Source organism: Aspergillus lentulus (assembly GCF_001445615.1).
Source record: "Aspergillus lentulus DNA, contig: Alt09, strain: IFM 54703, whole genome shotgun sequence".
Classification (NCBI taxonomy): domain Eukaryota; kingdom Fungi; phylum Ascomycota; class Eurotiomycetes; order Eurotiales; family Aspergillaceae; genus Aspergillus; species Aspergillus lentulus.
In genome coordinates, this window is record NW_028322117.1 from 1,207,792 (window position 1) to 1,226,166 (window position 18,375).

The window sequence follows — 18,375 nt, forward strand, 5'->3', positions numbered from 1 at the left end:
GCAATACAGAAATTCGGCCCGGAAGCGTCTTCAGAAACTGCAAAAGAAGCAACTTTGTTGGTTAAATCAGCGAGATCTGGCGTGATTCGCTTTGTGGGAGAGAAAGTAAAAGAAGCACCGGGAAGGTATAGAAAGATTTCTTCCCCTCCGGATAAGATGAGAACGTAAGAAGCGTAAAAGAAGTCTAAATGAAGTTTGTTCCCCAACTAAGTTTGTACCAGAAGAAAGAAAAAAGGAGAAGGAGAATCCCTCGTTCAAGAGGTACAACGCCAGCGTCCGCATTTCGCCTCGAAATCGATGATCTCTCGGTTACAAAACGGCCATTGTCACGAATTCGGATACCCGGCGACTCGCACCAGGCTGGCTAACTTAGTGGCGGCGGAAGCCAGTGGGGTAGGGCAGCTTGCTGGTCTTGAAACCAGTGGGCTTCGGGGCGCCGCTGGGGAAAGGAATGGTGCCGTTGCCGTAGCCATAGGGTGGGCGAGCAGTGGGAGTGGGCACACTGGTGGTAGGCTCGTCGTCCTCCTCATCCTCGCAGCTGTCATCCTCCTCATCGTCATCCTCATCGTTGTCATCCTCGTCGTCGCCGTCCTTGTCAGAGTACTTCTCGTTGGCGCCGCTGTCCTCGAGGTCGGCGTCATTCTTGTCACCACCGGCGGGGGTAGGAGCGGAAGCAGAAGGGGCAGTCTACAATGGCGTTGCGTTAGCACTGACGATGCGCTGAGACATGAACGGAATCAAAATACATACCACAGTGACGGTAGCAGTGACGGTGACGGTCTCCGGCTTGCAGTTGTCTCCGCTTCCAGAGCTGCCAGAACCAGGGGTAGGAGAAGAAACAGCGATCAGAGTAGCAGTGGTGGTAGAGGTGGAAGAAATTGTGGTAACACCATCAGAGGAAGACTATGATACAGAAAGTCAGTCAATCGGTTGCAATATGACTAGAGTAGTGGAATGATCAATGCGACATACAGCGTAGACAGTGTGGAGATCAGTCGAGGTCTTGTGGATAGTAGTGGTGACGACGGACTTGGTGCTGCCAGAACCCAGAGTGTAAGTGATAGTGACGTCCTGGCCATCATTGTCGCCGCCGGAGCCACCAGATCCAGGAGCACCAGTGCTGAGAGGGATGGGGGCCGAGGTAATCGCAGAGATCGAGCCACCAGTAGCGGACGAAGACTCGATAGGAGTCGGGTAGACAACGACAGTCGAGGTGGAAGCAGGAGTGGTCGAGTTCAAGCCTCTGGGGTGGAAGAACTTGCGACCATGGAGAGCCTGGTGGTTGGCCTCACCACCAGCAGCCAGGATGGCCAGAAGAGCGACGGAAAGCTTGCTTGTGAACTGCATTTTCAAGGATGTATCGCACAATGACAGTCAATGCCTTTGCTGATCTATAGAATGTTTGGGTTTTCTGTTCTTTCTGACGAGAAGACTGTGCCTAAAACGAGTGTGGGGGAAGCGAAATCTATTCGCAACCGATAGAAAGAGTGGCTGTGCGTAGAGAAAGGAATGATCTCTGACACGAAGCAGAAGTGAAGGCCGCAGACAGTCTGGAGGAAAGGGAAAAAGCCCAGAAGAGAAGAGGGAGACCAGATGCTGATGTAGGGGAATTAAAAGGAGGGAGGGGCCAACAGCGCATATTGGTACATCACAGACTAGTATAGTATTGGTTGTCGCCTTAGGATTCAAATTAAACTAATTAAATTTTAATTATGATTATGATTATTTGTCTCTGCGACAAGCATCCCGTATCTGATACACGGCACAAACAGCCCGTGCAGTTGCTTCAGGCAGGTAAGGTACCTGGTACAGCCTGCAGCCTGCACTTAGACTAAACTAGATAATCCTCATACTATCCATAACACAGTAGTTAAAAAGACTCTGGAGTGGGTGGCGCTCAAGTGGAGAAACTAAAAGGACCAAATCGACGGTAAAAAGGCTAAACTCTGTATCATGTTGTGATGTTGTACTTCGACGTCGACAGGCATCAGATCGGTAGGGTGTCATAGCCATTTCGAGTCAGCCTGTTACATCCTCTTAGGAAAGCCAACAATGTCTCCTAGAGGTTATTATTCCGATATTGTTGGTGATAACCCCTTTCTAGGTATGGATTATTCTCCGTATCTGACACAAAAGGATGGAAGTAATATCTAATTACTGCGGTGGGTCCAAGCTCAGGAACCGCACGCAGATTGGCTGCAGCCTGAGATGAAGGCCCGTTTCATGCTGTACTGGTGATTTGTGATTGGCTGGTGCCCCTTGCTTAATCTCTCCGCGTGCCTCCCGTCCGTGGCACACACGCTTCCCTTCTCCGTTGCTGTGGTGGGATTTTTTCTGGGTAGCTTACCTTTACGTACCTAATTTTCCCTCCTTTTTCCACTCTCGCCGTTCGGGTTGCCGGTATCCAGATACATTCAGGACACGGCACAGGTTTACGAGGGATAGGGTTTAGTAGAAGAATTCTAGACAGACTCTGAAGTTTATTGATATATACGCCAAATGACGGTGATTTCGGCGGTGATGGCATTGCTGGAAATATCTAAATGCCAAGTTACCGAGTTCAAGCCTTTAGCATGCGCTGGCCATCCGGTGTACGGAGTACGGAGTAGTCCACGGGGGTACGGATACTACTAAGTAGATACTTCCCTAAGTGGCACTGTCCCGAGAGGCGAAGCCCCGAAGGAACTAGAAGTCGCAAAAAAGATGATACTATGTACCGCTCCCAGTCCCAGGCCCAACAGTGCATAATTTTAAGCTTGAAAGGATACAAACAATGGATCCTGCAATGGCAGACTCATCTATCTGGATCTGCTCTGAGATGAACACTTTCTGTGCCTCTCGCCGAGCTTGTTAACTCAAGTCCGTTTAATTTTGCATGAAGAAAGCAGCTCTACCAGTAACTGACGACGGGGCATAATCTCTTGGTCCGGGTGGATTCTATGCCCCTTTCCCCCCTTTTCTGGTCGTAGGATACAGAAGCAACGATCTATTCCTTCACATACAATGAGTGTGCGTCTTCGGGGTCAATTAAATAGTGCCATTTCCGCGTCTGTTATGGAGTACCTTGAGCGACATACAACCATCTACGGTAAATTGTGAGCTTTGACAGTCGCCGATCAACAGTCATCATGCTGGCAAGCGAGGATCGAGAGGCTTGGATAATCTTGCGGTTTGTCGATGCGAGGTGGAGAAATAGGGAGTCTAGACAACGAGCAAATTGTTCTGAAGTCGCGGCCTTTTTTTTTTTCAAATGACCAACGTCTAGTCTAGTTTCTCAGTTGTTCAGAGTAGACAGATTGAACTGGCGACCCGTGGCATCAATCCGGGCAGTCCTTAGGCTAAGTTGAAACGTAGTCCGAAGGACCTGTGCTGCAGTCCGTTACGTTCTTGGCTTTCGTATTCGCTCATTCTCATCTTAACCACCCTCCGCCGCCAATAATAATGTTTCACATTCGGAAGTGGCTTTGACGTCAGCCAGTGACGGTGATACTGAACCACAAAGCATAGTGGACTTGAGGTTGAGAGTGAGACTTTGCGTAGTCTGACCCTTTTTAAAACTATGTCGCACTCCGTGTACAGTGTGATCCTGATCAATGACAATGATATGATAGACTTAGCTAGCGTCAACAATATGTCCCTACACCTAGAGTATATAACTGGCCCAACCAGGGATTAAGGTACTTGACGTACAGCTTGATACCTGCATATTCTAGATAACTCCCTCTGAAGAACTTTCAAAATTACGATCACAGAAGCATCAGATGATTCAGATCCCTCAAGTATTGACATGTTATAGTTTTGAAACTTGATTCAGACGATCTTCCCCAAGCGAATACGGAGTATCTACTCCGTACTGCGTCTGAGGTTCGAGATGGGTCAGATTCCAGACATCAGGCCTCCGGGCCAAGGCTGGGAATCAAAGACCCTTCCAGGCTGTCCGAATTTGCTCTCATGGAGCTGTGATTTGTGAGGCCAGTGACCCTTGATTATGATCGTCTCCCTGTTAATTAAGCTGTTACAACTTACGAGCTTGTCATACGGCCCCTGGCCCACAGACCAGTTATTTGCCGAGCAGACTGACCCTAAAGGCGTGCTATCCTGGACTTTGGATAGAGCCATTAAACTGGCTCTTCAAGTGCATCTGATAGACAAGATAACAGTTGCTATCTTCGATATTTGCCCTCGTTGTGCCGTGGGCTGCGCATTCTGGAACTGCAGCCGCCCGCCTTCTTAACCTTGGATGATTTATCAATATGACCCCACCTGTGGACGCCAGTCAGCCGCCTCTGACGTGACTGCATCAAGCATTATGTGGATGGTTGCTACCTTAGTTTGACAGTCCTTTCTCACTATTATCAGACCAGAAATGTCTTGCCAGCCAATTTGACTGTCATTGTCAACCATCATGGCGAGCAACTCATATCAGGCCCTTCGGTCACAATACCAAGCCGCGTTGAAGCGTTTCATCGCTTCTCCCAGGAACCTCGAGATACTCAACTCCATCCGGTCGAACCAATTACAAGAGCAAAAACAGCCTTCGCAGGCCCCAGATGTACTCTATGTCCTGGACTCCTCGTTCAACCCCCCAACTCTCGCTCATCTGAGAATTGCAAGCTCAGCTCTTCTCGAAAGCCCCAGTGTCCCGTCTCGACTGCTGCTACTCCTCGCTACCCAGAATGCCGATAAGCCATCCAAGCCCGCCGACTTCGAAGACCGTCTGGCTATGATGGAGTTGTTTGCGCAGGACCTGTTATCACATCTGGGAACAACCTCGTCCTCTCCGGCAAATGCGGGCCTCCAACAGATCGACATTGGAGTGACAAAGAAACCATACTTCGTGGATAAAGCGGCGGAGATCGAGCAGTCGGGCATATACCCGAAACCGCTGGAGCAGGTCCATCTCACGGGCTACGACACTCTGATCCGGATCTTCAACCCCAAGTACTATCCCCCAGAACATACACTCCAACCGCTTGGGCCGTTCCTCTCCCAACATAGACTACGGGTCACCATGCGTCCCGATGATGAATGGGGTAGCAAGGAAGAGCAAAAGGCTTTTCTGCTCCACTTGGCTCAGGGCGGCCGGGAGAATGAAGGCGGCAAGCGTGAGTGGGCGCAGCGCATACAGCTTGTAGAAGGGAAGAAGCCGGGAGAGAGGCCCGTGAGCTCAACGAAAGCACGCGAGGCCATTCATACGAATTCGCAGGATCTCGACTGGTTGGTCCCTCGGAACGTCCGGGAATACATCCTCTCCCAGCGGCCGTACGCCGAGTAGCCGAACTCACGGCATCTGTGAATACTTGGAGTAGATTCAGACGGCGCTATCGTAGCGTAATGACTTTTACCACCTATTTCGCCTATTATACATGAACCGACCACCCCGAAGCATATATACTGAGACAAACGATCCAACCGGAACACCCTACTCCACATCATATACCTAGCATCAATAGAAATACAACGTCACAGTGTAATCGGCTTTTCACTCATCATGATCTTCTCTCTTCCCCAAGGTATAAGCCAATCCACCGCCCACCATATTGAGCAGGCAAAGACCCATAGTCGTGCCGCGAACAACTCCCCGCGCGCCCCATTTCTTCATCAACGGCTGTCGTCGCCGACCTGCAAGGAGAAGATAGAGGCCCGACCAGGCGGCGCTGATCCCCGCGCTGTCTGTCTTGAAGCCCTGGATATTCGCGTAGCTTGTGAATATGAGGACCGGGGGAAATAGCATTGGCAAGAACTGGAAGGGACGCATGTGCTGTGCTGTGATGAGAGACGCCAGGAGAGTGGGAGGGAATGGGTTTTCTAGAGGTAGAGGCATCCACATTGATTAGATTCTTGTTACTACATCGAATTTTGGAATTTATCACAGATCGTGTAGTCATTGCAAGCTGGGTCCTTACCTCCCCATGCCTTGGCTCGTTGCATGAGCGACTGTTTCGCCATTTCCGTTGGATCTTCACCAGCCATTGTTCCGGATGACTAGGAATGTCTAGATAAAGGTTTAATAATGAGGAAGGTTATAGAATGAGAAGCAAGGAGATCTTTCAATTAAGGACTATGGGGATTGTCTTCAAATTAATGCTCGGTCGTGCGACAGTAGCCCGTCCACTCGATAGATAAAATACTCAAAGCTACCGCCGGAAGAGTGATAATCTGACAGGCCTAGCCGGCGGCTTAGCGTCAACATCTGAACTCCGAAAAGACACCACGTTTATCTCCCAGAGCTAGGGAGACCAACCATCACAACCCTAGGGTCAAATTGACGCTACTCATCCTTATTCGCTGTTAATACGTCAACCCCGTTCTATTTACCGTCTGGAAAGCGCATTATCCTCTCGTTCCCGTCGTTTACGGCCATCGGATCGGTCCCTCTGCGGCCTTTTAACTTGCGCCGCCTCCGAAGCAATTTTTGTTCATAGAAGGAGCAAGAGTAGATAAACGATCAAGCGCGTGTCAAGCCACGATTTTCAACCACCAACCGGACGACTAAACCCATCAGATACGCTCTTTCACCATGCCGTCCGCTTCAGCATCCGGCGCGGATACTGGCGGTTCAGCCAGATCACGCGAACACAACCAGGGGAACCAGGATCGCAAATACACCGCGGAGCAGAAGGCAGCTGTGATCCGGATACGAAAATGCTCGAGCACGGCGTATTACGAGATTCTAGCCTTGGACAAGTCAGCGTCGGATGGGGAGATCAAGAAGGCATACCGCAAATTGAGTTTATTGACACATCCCGATAAGAACGGGTATGAGGGGGCGGATGAGGCTTTTAAGAGTGAGTTCTTCCTCCTCAGATGCTAGGATGATGGGATCTCGGATGTAGCTGATACATGTGGCTGCAGTGGTCTCTCGTGCTTTCCAAGTGCTATCGGACCCGGACAAAAAATCCAAGTATGATAAGTTTGGCGGAGATCCGGACAGCAGGTTCACACCTAGTGCTGGGCCCTCGGGGGGGTCTCCTTTCGGCGGCTTTGGTGGTGGTGGGTTCCCGCGCTCAGCGGGTGCTGGTGGTCCTATGTTCGAGGAGGAGATATCGCCAGAGGAGCTGTTCAATCGCTTCTTCAATGGCGGGTTCGGAGGAGGAGGGTTCGGTCCTTTCGGTACGCTTGACTTACATTTTTCTTTTGTCTCTCCGAGGCTTCATGCTTACGGATGCTATTTAGGAGGTTCTCAGTTTGTTTTCAATATGGGCGGAGGCCCAGGTTTCCGGGTACACCAGTTTGGAGGGCCCCGACCGCGACGAAGACCTCGCGAAGGCAGCGCTCAGGCCGAAGCCGCACCGTCTGGCTGGGCAACGTTCCAGTCACTACTCCCTCTTATCCTTCTATTCGTGCTTCCTCTGCTCTCGTCTCTTTTCTCTGGCTCGTCGTCTCCTTCCGGTCCTTCCTACAGATTCGATGCCGCTGTACCCCCTCATACCATGCAGCGGACAACGCCGAAATACAGCATCAATTATTTCGTCAATCCTAGGGACGTGGAAGACTACAGTGCGAAGAAACTTCGCCAGTTGGACACGAAAGTGGAAGTGGACTATATCACCAAATTGCGGTACGAATGCGAGAGCGAAGTACATGCTCGGGACCGGATGATGCAAGAAGCCCAGGGCTGGTTCTTCCCAGACGTAGAGAAGATGAAGGAGGCGAGGTCCATGGAACTTAAGAGCTGCCGGCGGTTAGATTCTCTGAAGGGGAGATATTAGCCAGCCTCACGATACGTTCTTTTGCATTTTGACCCGTGATTTTGGTTCTTCAAGGATTCCTTTTGGCTGCTGCTCCTTCTGTCTGCTTTTCTGATTTGCATTAGAAGCAAATGACTGGCGGAGATTTCGATGGCGTCCCATGGACTGACGAGTTACTGGATGTCTATGATTACTATTATTGTGCAAATACTTTTATCAACGGCTGTGAAGAGAAACTGAAACATTAACTCGGAGACATTTGATACCGTTCTCAGAGGGATAAGTGAATAGATAATATAATAAATTGTTATCATGCTTGACAAATAGAGGAATGGCAAGGGCGGTCTGTCTGGCTTAGTTAAGGACATTAATCATGCAGGCGAATCTCAGCGACCATGACCGAATGTCGCCAGTACTGTAGAGTGACCACTAGCATTCATCCATCGGCCTGGCCGGTCGTTACCCTTCTTGTTACTAAATCATAGATGTGCCCAGATTCCCCAGTGTATATATTTCTTTGACTGTTGCCTTTTGTGATCACTATTGGATCAGTCATACTAGTAACTGCTTACTCTATCTTCTCCGCACCCTTCTGCCCCGCTGACAGAGCCTCTTCTCTTGGGGCGTTTGTTCATATCTCCCCTGTCAACAGACGATGTCAGATACTCTCTCTGATGCGGATAAGGTGAGCGCTGTACTGCTTGATGCTCGTCGTCAAAATGAGTGGTTTTGTGGCTGGATGACAACTAAAACTCCTTGCACAGATCCGCAACAAGCGCCTCGCAAAGCTTGGAAACCCATCCCCATCCTCACAAAATGCAGCAGCCTCAGAGATAGCTTCTACCCAGCCTTCTACTCCTTCAGTGCCCAGTCCTTCTCCTCAACAAACCTCCGACGCTCCGCAGCCACAGATCAATATCAGCAGCGCACCGCGCTCACAAACTTCTTCGCCTCGGCCGGAGTTGCAAGAATCGGAAGGCAAGCGAATTAAGATCACACCGTCAGCCCCTGCCAGTCCTGCCCTGGAGTCAGTATCTGCTACCCCGGTATCGAACACGCCTCCGCCACCGAAGGCAGAAGAGAGTATTGAATCCTTTGAGGATCGCACACTAAGCGCCGTCTTCAAGCTTAGCTTGAGGGAAGACCGACAGCGGGATATCCATGGGCACAAGTTGATCTACTTGCCTGGGTTGCGGAGCGAACTCGAGGACCAGGGTCGCGAACCGCGCATCGACACTACTGTACTGGACCAGGCCCTCCTTGAAGCCGCCTCGAATACCCAGCAGAAGCCTTTGGACTATCTATTGCCATGCTGGGGGCGGATCTCAAGGCTCCACAAGGGTTTTCGCCGTGCCCGCGAGGATGATCCGAAATTCGGTGTCATCTGTGAGGCGCGGCGCCTGTGCATGAGCTATTGCATCTTCGCGATCACGATGCCGGAGATGTTCGGGTGGGTTCCTGCCTCTCCCCTGTTCAGTTGACGAAACGGCCGACAGATTGGCTGATTCCGTTGTCTCTTAGGCTCGAGCCATCCGATCGGTCTCCGCTCAAGCCATATCTTCTTCTGGATCCCGAAGATGATAAGGGAGTTGATCTTGAGTTCTTGGGCGAAGCTGTAAAAAGATTTGAGGAAGACGAAAGCATCAAGCCGGCTTTCATCGCCGCCGTAGAGGAGATGAGCCGTGACCTCGCTTCGATGACTATCAATGATGACTACAAGTCTTATCTAATAGTATACTCTGCCTCTAGCGCTTTTTTCTTCAAGATTCCTGTTGCTGACCTGTCTAGGCTCTGCGAAACCTGGTTGGTAATCCGGTCATTGCCGCTGCTATTACGGAGTCACCTTTTTTCAACGAGTCTCGTGATCCAGCATTGTTTGAGAAGGAGACGCTTCTGGGTCCATGGTTCCGCTTGTCACCTCTCCAGGGCAATGTTACCATGACCTATTTCTCAAGTCCCAAGACTCGAGATCAGTCATATATCTTAAATGCGCAAAGATCCATGAGAATGATACAGCAGATGCTTAGCTCAGATCTGTTTGATGTCGTCAACCATATCATTCGCGCGAATAAGGAGGCAAGAGACAGAGTCCTGGACTGGTTCGCTGCCGCGTTGAACATCAACCACAAACGAAGAGCAATGCAGGTGGATCCTACTACTGTAGCTTCGGACGGTTTCATGTTCAACCTCACAACATGTCTGGACAAGCTTTGTGAACCTTTTATGGACGCAACCTTCACCAAGGTAGGCTTGGCACTTTCATCTCATTATGCTCTTCCACTAAGCTTACCGGGTTCTTAGATTGACAGGATCGATGCGGGGTATTTGCATCGGAACCCACGCGTTGATATGAAAGATGAAACCAAGATCAATGCCGATCAGCATGCGTCTGACGCGTTTTACTCAAAGCAAGAAGAAGGGACTTCCAACTTCATCACTGAAATCTTCTTTTTGACTGTTGCTGCTCATCACTACGGTAGTGAGTCCCTGACGTCAAAGCTGGACCAGCTTGAGAAGGACCTTCGGCACATGGAGGGTACGATCAGGAGGTTTGAGCTGGAGCGACCCAGATGGATCCACAATCCAGTGCAGCTTAGGGTATTTGAACAGGCTCTGAAGAAATACAAGGATAAACTGGATTTGGGTCTCGCTCTGAAGTACAGTCTGCAAGGCGTTTTGTTCGACGACCAATGGCAGGCGCGCTCCATGCTGTTCATGAGATATGTCGTCGTTTGGCTGCTCAGGCTTGTGTCCGGTGTCAATTTTCCAAAGGAGCCGATGAAGTTGCCTCTTCCGGAGCAGCAGCCGGAGGTCTTCAAATGTCTCCCCGAATACTTTGTTGATGACATTGTCAGCAACTTCAAATTCATCATGTGGTGCATGCCCCAGATCATCACCGCGACACAGGGAGACGAGCTAGTTATGCTCTGTATCACTTTTCTGGAGAGTTCGGACTACATCAAGAACCCTTACCTGAAAGCGGGTCTTGTTTCGATCCTGTTTCGGGGGACATGGCCTCGCCCCGGTGGCGCCCGCGGTGTTCTAGTGGATCTTTTGAACTCTTTCCCTTTTGCTAATGAATACCTGCTGCATGCCGTCATGAAGTTCTATATTGAAGCAGAGCACACGGGGACGCACACCCAGTTCTTTGACAAGTTCAACATTCGCTACGAAATCTTCCAGATCATCAAGTGTATCTGGCCAAACACTCTCTATCGGAAAAAGCTCTACAACCAGTCCAAGCAAAATCTGGACTTTTTCGTTCGCTTTGTGAACTTGCTTCTAAACGACGTGACTTACGTGCTTGATGAATCCTTTGGCGCATTCATCACGATTCACGATACGCAGGTGGAGCTCAGTCGCAATGGGAACAACATGGATCCTCAGGAGCGTCAGCAAAAAGAGGAGCATCTCGCATCCGCGCAACGGAACGCCAAATCCTACATGCAGTTGACAAATGAGACGGTCGCCATGCTCAAGTTATTTACGGAAGCGTTGGCAGACTCGTTCACCATGCCTGAGATTGTCCAGAGATTGGCAGACATGCTTGATTACAACCTGGATGCCATGGTTGGCCCAAAGAGCTCCAGCTTACGAGTGGACAATCTGCAAGAGTACGGTTTCAACCCGCGTGCTTTGCTGAGTGAGATCGTCGATGTGTATCTCAACCTGATGGGCAAGGAAAATTTCATTCTCGCCGTCGCAAGGGACGGACGGTCCTACAAGCCGGCGAATTTTCAGAAGGCCGGGGATATTCTCCGAAAATGGTCGCTGAAATCCTCGGAGGAGCTCCAACAATGGGAACAGCTGCAGGCGAAGGTCAGGGCGGCCAAGGAGGCTGATGAACAAGCCGAGGAGGATCTGGGCGAAATTCCTGATGAATTCCTGGGTACGTTCGATGAATTACTTACCTGTGATGGCCAAATAGCTGATAGTTTTTCGCTAGATCCCCTGATGTATACCTTGATGGAAGATCCAGTTATCCTCCCTGGCTCCAGGGTATCCATGGATCGTTCTACTCTTCGGTCTCACCTTCTGAGTGACCCACATGATCCGTTCAACAGAGCTCCGCTGAAGATGGAGGATGTAAACCCTGGTAAGTATTCATTCTTGCCTGTCTTTGCCTGTCTCAAGCTCGAAAGCGACGCGGCTGACTGGTTTTGTCTAGATACGGAGCTCAAGGCCAAGATTGAGGCATTTAAGGCGGAGAGACTAGCGGCGCGCCGACAGCCCTTAGCGCAGACTGTGACTGACACTATGGATACATCGACTGATTGAAGCACAAGAAAAACTTGCATAGAAGTTGTTGATGGATAATGATCGCTCGGCATAGACATCAGAAGCCACTCAAGCCAGCCCTTGCGCATTACTTCATTTTGAATTAAGAATGCCATGCTTGACCTCCTGGATTGGAACGCATTTGTCTTCATGTTCCCATATACTGTGTGCTCGGCTGTTTTGTATACACCTAGATAGGCTGCTAAGGAGGGAGAAGAGATACATCCTTCTTCAATTGTGACAAGGCGTTGATCCATGTTCGATACATCGACCTGTAACTAAGCAGCTGATCACGTGCAGTGACTGTCTCGTGACATCATTGGATGAACACAAGCTATTGATCCTTCTTTGTTGAACATATCCCTAAATTCACCTCTCTTTGTTGTTGTGCTGGATCGTGAGAGGCGTATATAGTCATGATCTGAGAATTTACTTCCGGAGATTCCTTGATCACCATCGTCTCAGACTCTGAGCGCCTGAGCATCTGAGCATCTCAGCATCCCAAACCAGCGTGACCCTTGAAATAAGTAGGTAGCTTGATCAGGGACTATTACCCCGTATGTTTTTCTTCAAATTAGCGTTGATCATATTATTAAGTTCACTTAATTTCATGCTTATACTAATGTGTCAGACAGGCAAATATGGGCTCCGCAATCTCGTCGTTCCTGTGGTCTCTTCCCCCCTTGAGAGACTTCATCCTCCCCAGTCCCCAGGCCTACACAACCCTGCTCAACGTATTCCAATACTTTCCAGTGGTGGGTTTATGCAATTCTCCTTAAACTATGGCAATCTAACGTAAACCAGTTGTCGCTCGTCCAATGGGCTGTCTCCTGGCATCCAGCAGGCAAAGGCTCCTACCATAGCTCCTGGCTGAACATCCCAGGCAAACTAGGCTGGTTTCTCATGGAGATCGTGGGACCGGTGAATTTGCTCTACATCCTTTACAAATTGCCGCCAGCGCTCAACATTACCTCGCTCCCACTATCTAATAAGCTCGTTGCGTCCCTATATGTAATCCACTACGTCAACCGCGCCATCATCTCGCCATTCTTCGCGGCTCCCAGCATGTCCCCCATGCATGCGTCCGTCGTCTCCATGGCGGTGCTGTTCAACTGGCTCAACTCAACCTGCCTGGCCGGTTGGCTGGTGGGATACCACGTCCCGGTGCTGGGGTACAAAACCAACGGCGCCGTCTCGGGCCCTCCGGGAGGGCCGTCGCCCTACTCTGCCGCAACGCACTTCCTGCCCTGCCTGGGGATGGTCCTCTTCGCAGCCGGCATGATAGGCAACATCCACTCGGAGCGCACCCTCTTCCGTCTCCGCCGCGAAGCAGCCGAGAAGCGCGGCGCGGCTAAGAAGTCCGACGAGGATATCACCCAGCATGGAGACGAGGACCATCCGACATTCATCCAGGCATCATCCTCGTCCTCGTCCAGTGACACGAATGCCAACGCCAACGCCAGCGGCAAGAAGAATAAGTATGACAAGGTCTACGTCATCCCACCTGCCCGCGGCGTCTTCCGCTCCATCCTCTACCCGCATTACGCCTTCGAATGGCTCGAGTGGCTCGGCTTCGCTCTCGTCGGCACGGCCGTCTTCCCCGCCGCTCAGGCACTCGCCTATGCCTCGCCGCCCTTGCAGATCGCTCCGTGGCTGAAGCCTGCTGCGGCGTTCGCGGAGAAACTACAGGTTCCCCTGCCTCTTCCGGCTGTTGTGTTTGTTGTTAATGCGGTGGCTAATATGCTGCCTCATGCGCGCTGGGGCCGGAAGTGGTATGTAGAGAAGTTTGGAGAGAAGGCTGTTGCGGGTCGAGGGGCTGCTGTTCCATGGTGTCCGTGGCTGTGAGCGGGATATGGCTTGTGAGCATCTGCGATGAAAGCTCAAAGATAGGACCTCATCTCTCTTGAATACTATGACCCAACAACATCGCTAGTTACTTTGGTGGAGAGGTCACTCATGACTCTTCACATCACAGGCGGTCGCTACGGTACATGCTTTTCACAAATCTTCTCGTACCCACAGACCTCCAGTCATCATCTACAATGTCTACTGAGACAGCAGAGAAGTATATTGGAAATTGCCTTTCATATGATTAGGCTCTAAGAGGTAGATCTAGATCAGTACCTCCAGTGTCATGTACAACACATTGTTGAAATATTGAAGAAAAACCATCAGCGGCGCCGACTGCCGCGATCATGCATATCCCTTTTGATTAAAACCGAAGTAGCGAAAAAAAAGAAACATCCCACCGATGGAAATGCTGACCGCATGTAGAGGCAGTCATGTTTGGCTTGAACGCCGATGTTGAAATCGTAAATGTTGAAACTCCGTTGACCCCCATATTTTCTAATACAAAACCCCGAACCCTTATGTTGAACTTTTGGTATCATCGTCGTAACTCATCACATTAACAAAACGAAAACAAGTTTCGTTTGTTTCCGGAGCGACAGGTTGAAGAATGTCGTCCCCGTTCATTGAAAAAGCCAGTCACACCATTTATTTGGTGTACTTCTGGCGGTAGAACTTGGCAGCGTTGACCATGTTGGTCAGAGCAGCCTTGGTCTCGGGCCACTGACGGGTCTTCAGACCACAGTCAGGGTTGATCCAGAGCTGGTCAGGGCGGAGGTAAGGAAGCATCTCCTCGATGCGATCCTTGATCTCTTGCTCGCTGGGAACACGAGGAGAGTGGATGTCATAGACACCAGGTCCGATGTGGCGAGGGTAAGCCTCCTCGACGAAGACCTTGAGCAACTTGGCGTCAGACTTGCTGTTCTCAATGCTGAGAACATCGGCATCCAGAGCGGCAATGGCGTGGAAGAAGTCCTGGAACTCAGAGTAGCAGAAGTGAGAGTGGATCTGAGTACCATCGGAGACACCGGTGGTAGCCAGGCGGAAAGCACGCACAGCCCAGGCAAGGTAATCCTCACGCTCCTTGCCGGCACGCAGAGGGAGACCCTCACGCAGAGCAGGCTCGTCGACCTGGATGACCTTAACGCCAGCGGCCTCCAGATCAATGACCTCGTCACGGAGGGCGAGTGCCAGCTGCTGAGCCTGGACGGACTGGTGGACGTCGTCACGAGGGAAAGACCAACGGAGGCAGGTGATGGGGCCAGTAAGCATACCCTTCATGGGCTTCTTGGAGATAGACACGGCGTACTTGGACTCCTTGACTGTCATGGGAGCGGGACGCGAGATATCACCGACAATGATGGGAGGACGCACGCAACGAGATCCGTAACTCTGGACCCAGGCGTGAGTGGTGAAGACGTAACCGGTGAGGCGCTCTCCGAAGTACTGAACCATGTCGTTACGCTCGGGTTCACCGTGGACGAGAACGTCGAGGTCAAGCTCCTCCTGGATCTTGACGACCTCGGCAATCTCTTGCTCAATGAACTTCTCGTACTCCTCAGCGGTGATCTCACCCTTGGTGAACTTGTTACGCTGGATACGGATTTCCTTGGTCTGAGGGAAGGAACCGATGGTGGTGGTGGGGAAGAGAGGAAGGTTGATGGACTTGCTCTGCTCGGCAAGACGGACGGGGAAGGGAGACTTGCGGTTGTGCATCTCCTCGGTGACAGCAGCCTGGCGCTCCTTGACCTTGGGGTCGTTGGTGCGAGCGGAAGAGGCACGAGCCTGAACGGACTTGGCGTTGGCCTCGAGCTGGTCACGGACAGCAGCAGGGCCCTCGGTGACGGCCTTAGCGATCACAACAACCTCGTGGGTCTTCTCAACAGCGAAGCTGAACCACTCCCGGACCTCGGGATCGAGCTTCTTCTCGCTCTCAAGGGTGTGGGGGACATGGAGAAGAGAGCTGGAGGTAGACACAATAACTCTGTCCTTGCCAAGCTTCTGGATAGCGTTCTCAACCTTCTCGATGGCAGCCTTGAAGTTGGTCTTCCAGATGTTGCGACCATCAACAACACCAGCAGAGAGGACCTGCTTGGGGCCAAGAGCGGAAATAATAGCATCGAGCTGCTCAGGGTTGCGGACAAGGTCCACGTGGATACCATACAGGTTGTGCAGAGCAGGGAGAACATCAATGTTGTGGACAATGTCACCGAAGTAGGTGGCAAGAACAATGCGGGGAGCCTTGTCACCGAGAGCACCAATCTTCTCGTAGACGGGCTTGAAGGCAGCCTTGGACTTGGTAGGGAGATCGAAAACGAGAACAGGCTCGTCAATCTGAACATCCTCGACGCCGGCAGCCTTCAGCTGGGCAAGGAGGTCAACGTAGACGGGAACCAGGTCGTTGATCTTGTCAATAGGGTCAATTTTCTGACCGCGGTCGGCCTTGGCGAGGGTCAGGAAGGAGACGGGACCCAGGATGACGGGACGAGTAACGATGCCAGCCTCCTTGGCCTCGAGGAACTGAGCAACGGGCTTGGGGTTGGCAGCGAGCTTGAAGACCTGGTTCTCCTGAAGGGTAGGCTTGACGTAGTGGTAGTTCGAGTCGAACCACTTGACCATTTCCTGTAGATACCGTATTAGATTGGGAACCTTTTGAATATCTGGTTGTTGGAAGGGGGCACCATACCAAGCTAGGAACGTCAATGGCGGGCTGGCCCTCAGAGGCGGGCTTCTGGAGACCACGACCCATGGCGAAGTACTCATCAAGGGGGTCAAGGTTGTACTTGCTGTATCTCTCAGGGACGACCTATTCAATGATTTTGTTAGACTACCTAGTGGAATATGCCTGAACAATCAAGGGAACTTACGCCGAAGAGCTGGATGTGATCGAGGACCTGATCGTAGAAAGCAAAGTCGTTGCTGGGGATGATATCGACACCAGCATCCTTCTGGATCTTCCAGTGCTCAGCACGGAGTCTCTTTCCCTCGCTCAGGAGCTCATCACGAGAGATCTTGCCGCCCCAGTAAGCCTCGGTGGCCTTCTTGAGGTCACGGAGCTTTCCCATACGGGGAAAACCCAAAACGGCGCTACAGATACAAACGTTAGTGCATGTCAAGAAGAACGCGCCGAACAGTCAAGAGAGTCAGAAGATTCTTACGATTGAACCATCTTGAATGATGTGTGATATGAACGAAGCGGGGGAGAGAAGAGGAGACGAGACTTGAAGGAGAAGAAAGGAGGAATGGTAAGCGGGATGAATTGAGTCACACAAAAAGACGAGATGCAAAAACAGACAAGAGAGATCAGTCTCTTGCTGAAGAAAGGTGAGTTCAAAAAGGAAGAGGGAGGGATGAAAGAGGAAGAGGGAAGAGAAGAAGCAGGGAGAGGGATGGGGGAATATTTAATATTGGGATACACAGCAGAGGATGGAGGGGAACCCCCCCTCGATGTGGGACCGCCGATAGATAGGAGCAGCACGAGGGAAAAAAAAAAGACAGTATGTTGGAGGGGAATGGAGGGGTAATCGGCGGTAATTGGCTGGTAAGACACGGAGCTATTAGGTGTTTCTATTATGGCAGGTAATAATAAGGTAAATCGATGTTTCAATGACCGTCGATGTACGGAGTACGGAGTATTATAAACTCTTCCTGACCATACCTAATCAGTCATGAGTCAAAATGGCGTGATGGGTTTTCCTCCAGAATCTGCCAGTCTCCAGCCATTGCATCCAGTCTTTGGGCCCCATAATGGGTGTCCATTGTACTCCGTACCTTAGTGGGATGTCGGAGAACGCTGGCCAGTCCGGCTCGGGGTCCGTGATCGGCCACTACTTAGGAACCTTAGGAACAATTTCAGTACCTGGGTACCAGATTACTGGTTCGTACCATACATACAAATCTCACCATCCAGGTAGGTTTTCAACAGCTGTCCTCTGCATCTCCCCCGTAGAAGGGTGAGATGCCTAATCTTATTTTACAAAAATGGAGTACTTGCAAGAGTGGTGATATAGCACAGTTACCGGTCCACCATTGATCATTATATCAGTAGAGTGATGCGGTTTCCAGACTGAACCCTTGGATGGAAACAGTCAAGACAATTGCTTCAGACTCAAGGTTAGGTGTCCTTGGTAGACTCGAATTTACGGACCAAATGATAAGGAGGAAGCTGATCTACATCCGACTTCGTCAATCCGAATGGGACATACCCGAAGACATTTGCGAGTGTACCTAGACCGCTTTTTGAAAACTCCTAGTCTACGAATTCTCGGGGGGATGTTCAGACTCTACCTCCGTAGACTAAGCATGAGATGAGCAAGTGGCTATTAGTTATTGGTGACAGGACATTTCGACGCGTAATATTCTCGGCGCATTACTGCTCCTCCGATATAGATTGACCCGAGAGGCATCCATTTACATCGCCGAATGATAAGTATATATATATATATATCTCTCTACAATAGCCAATAACATCCCTAGATGTCCTTTTTCTAGAACGGAAGAAAGAATCGCAAAGTTTGCGGTTCAAAAGCCAGAGAAAGCAAGAACACCTACGCCTCCT

General features: G+C 50.7%; 6 protein-coding genes across 6 annotated transcripts; 3 read left to right on the plus strand and 3 right to left on the minus strand.

Moving 5' to 3' along the window:
- Nucleotides 1-369: 369 nt before the first annotated feature.
- Nucleotides 370-1,347, minus strand: ALT_5213 (uncharacterized protein; the record flags this gene model as incomplete). Its single annotated transcript, XM_033555354.1, has 3 exons — nucleotides 370-687; nucleotides 751-903; nucleotides 973-1,347. The coding sequence occupies 3 exons, from the start codon at nucleotides 1,345-1,347 to the stop codon at nucleotides 370-372; spliced, it is 846 nt and encodes a 281-aa protein (XP_033411245.1).
- A 3,058-nt stretch (nucleotides 1,348-4,405) lies between these two features.
- ALT_5214 (nicotinate-nicotinamide nucleotide adenylyltransferase) lies at nucleotides 4,406-5,275 on the plus strand (the record flags this gene model as incomplete). Its single annotated transcript, XM_033555353.2, has 1 exon — nucleotides 4,406-5,275. The coding sequence occupies one exon, from the start codon at nucleotides 4,406-4,408 to the stop codon at nucleotides 5,273-5,275; it is 870 nt and encodes a 289-aa protein (XP_033411244.1).
- A 207-nt stretch (nucleotides 5,276-5,482) lies between these two features.
- On the minus strand, nucleotides 5,483-5,973 carry ALT_5215 (uncharacterized protein; the record flags this gene model as incomplete). Its single annotated transcript, XM_033555352.2, has 2 exons — nucleotides 5,483-5,808; nucleotides 5,907-5,973. The coding sequence occupies 2 exons, from the start codon at nucleotides 5,971-5,973 to the stop codon at nucleotides 5,483-5,485; spliced, it is 393 nt and encodes a 130-aa protein (XP_033411243.2).
- Nucleotides 5,974-6,520: 547 nt separating this feature from the next.
- ALT_5216 (J domain-containing protein) lies at nucleotides 6,521-7,712 on the plus strand (the record flags this gene model as incomplete). Its single annotated transcript, XM_033555351.2, has 3 exons — nucleotides 6,521-6,788; nucleotides 6,856-7,113; nucleotides 7,177-7,712. The coding sequence occupies 3 exons, from the start codon at nucleotides 6,521-6,523 to the stop codon at nucleotides 7,710-7,712; spliced, it is 1,062 nt and encodes a 353-aa protein (XP_033411242.2).
- A 634-nt stretch (nucleotides 7,713-8,346) lies between these two features.
- ALT_5217 (ubiquitin-ubiquitin ligase UFD2) lies at nucleotides 8,347-13,814 on the plus strand (the record flags this gene model as incomplete). Its single annotated transcript, XM_033555350.2, has 9 exons — nucleotides 8,347-8,376; nucleotides 8,456-9,141; nucleotides 9,213-9,423; nucleotides 9,480-9,935; nucleotides 9,993-11,580; nucleotides 11,638-11,787; nucleotides 11,860-11,936; nucleotides 12,605-12,724; nucleotides 12,774-13,814. 9 exons carry the CDS (start codon nucleotides 8,347-8,349, stop codon nucleotides 13,812-13,814), a joined length of 4,359 nt encoding a protein of 1,452 aa, XP_033411241.2.
- Nucleotides 13,815-14,465: 651 nt separating this feature from the next.
- ALT_5218 (5-methyltetrahydropteroyltriglutamate--homocysteine S-methyltransferase) lies at nucleotides 14,466-16,986 on the minus strand (the record flags this gene model as incomplete). The annotated part of the gene is made up of 4 exons (XM_033555348.2): nucleotides 14,466-16,439; nucleotides 16,504-16,623; nucleotides 16,685-16,904; nucleotides 16,976-16,986. 4 exons carry the CDS (start codon nucleotides 16,984-16,986, stop codon nucleotides 14,466-14,468), a joined length of 2,325 nt encoding a protein of 774 aa, XP_033411239.2.
- Between the last annotated feature and the right edge of the window lie 1,389 nt (nucleotides 16,987-18,375).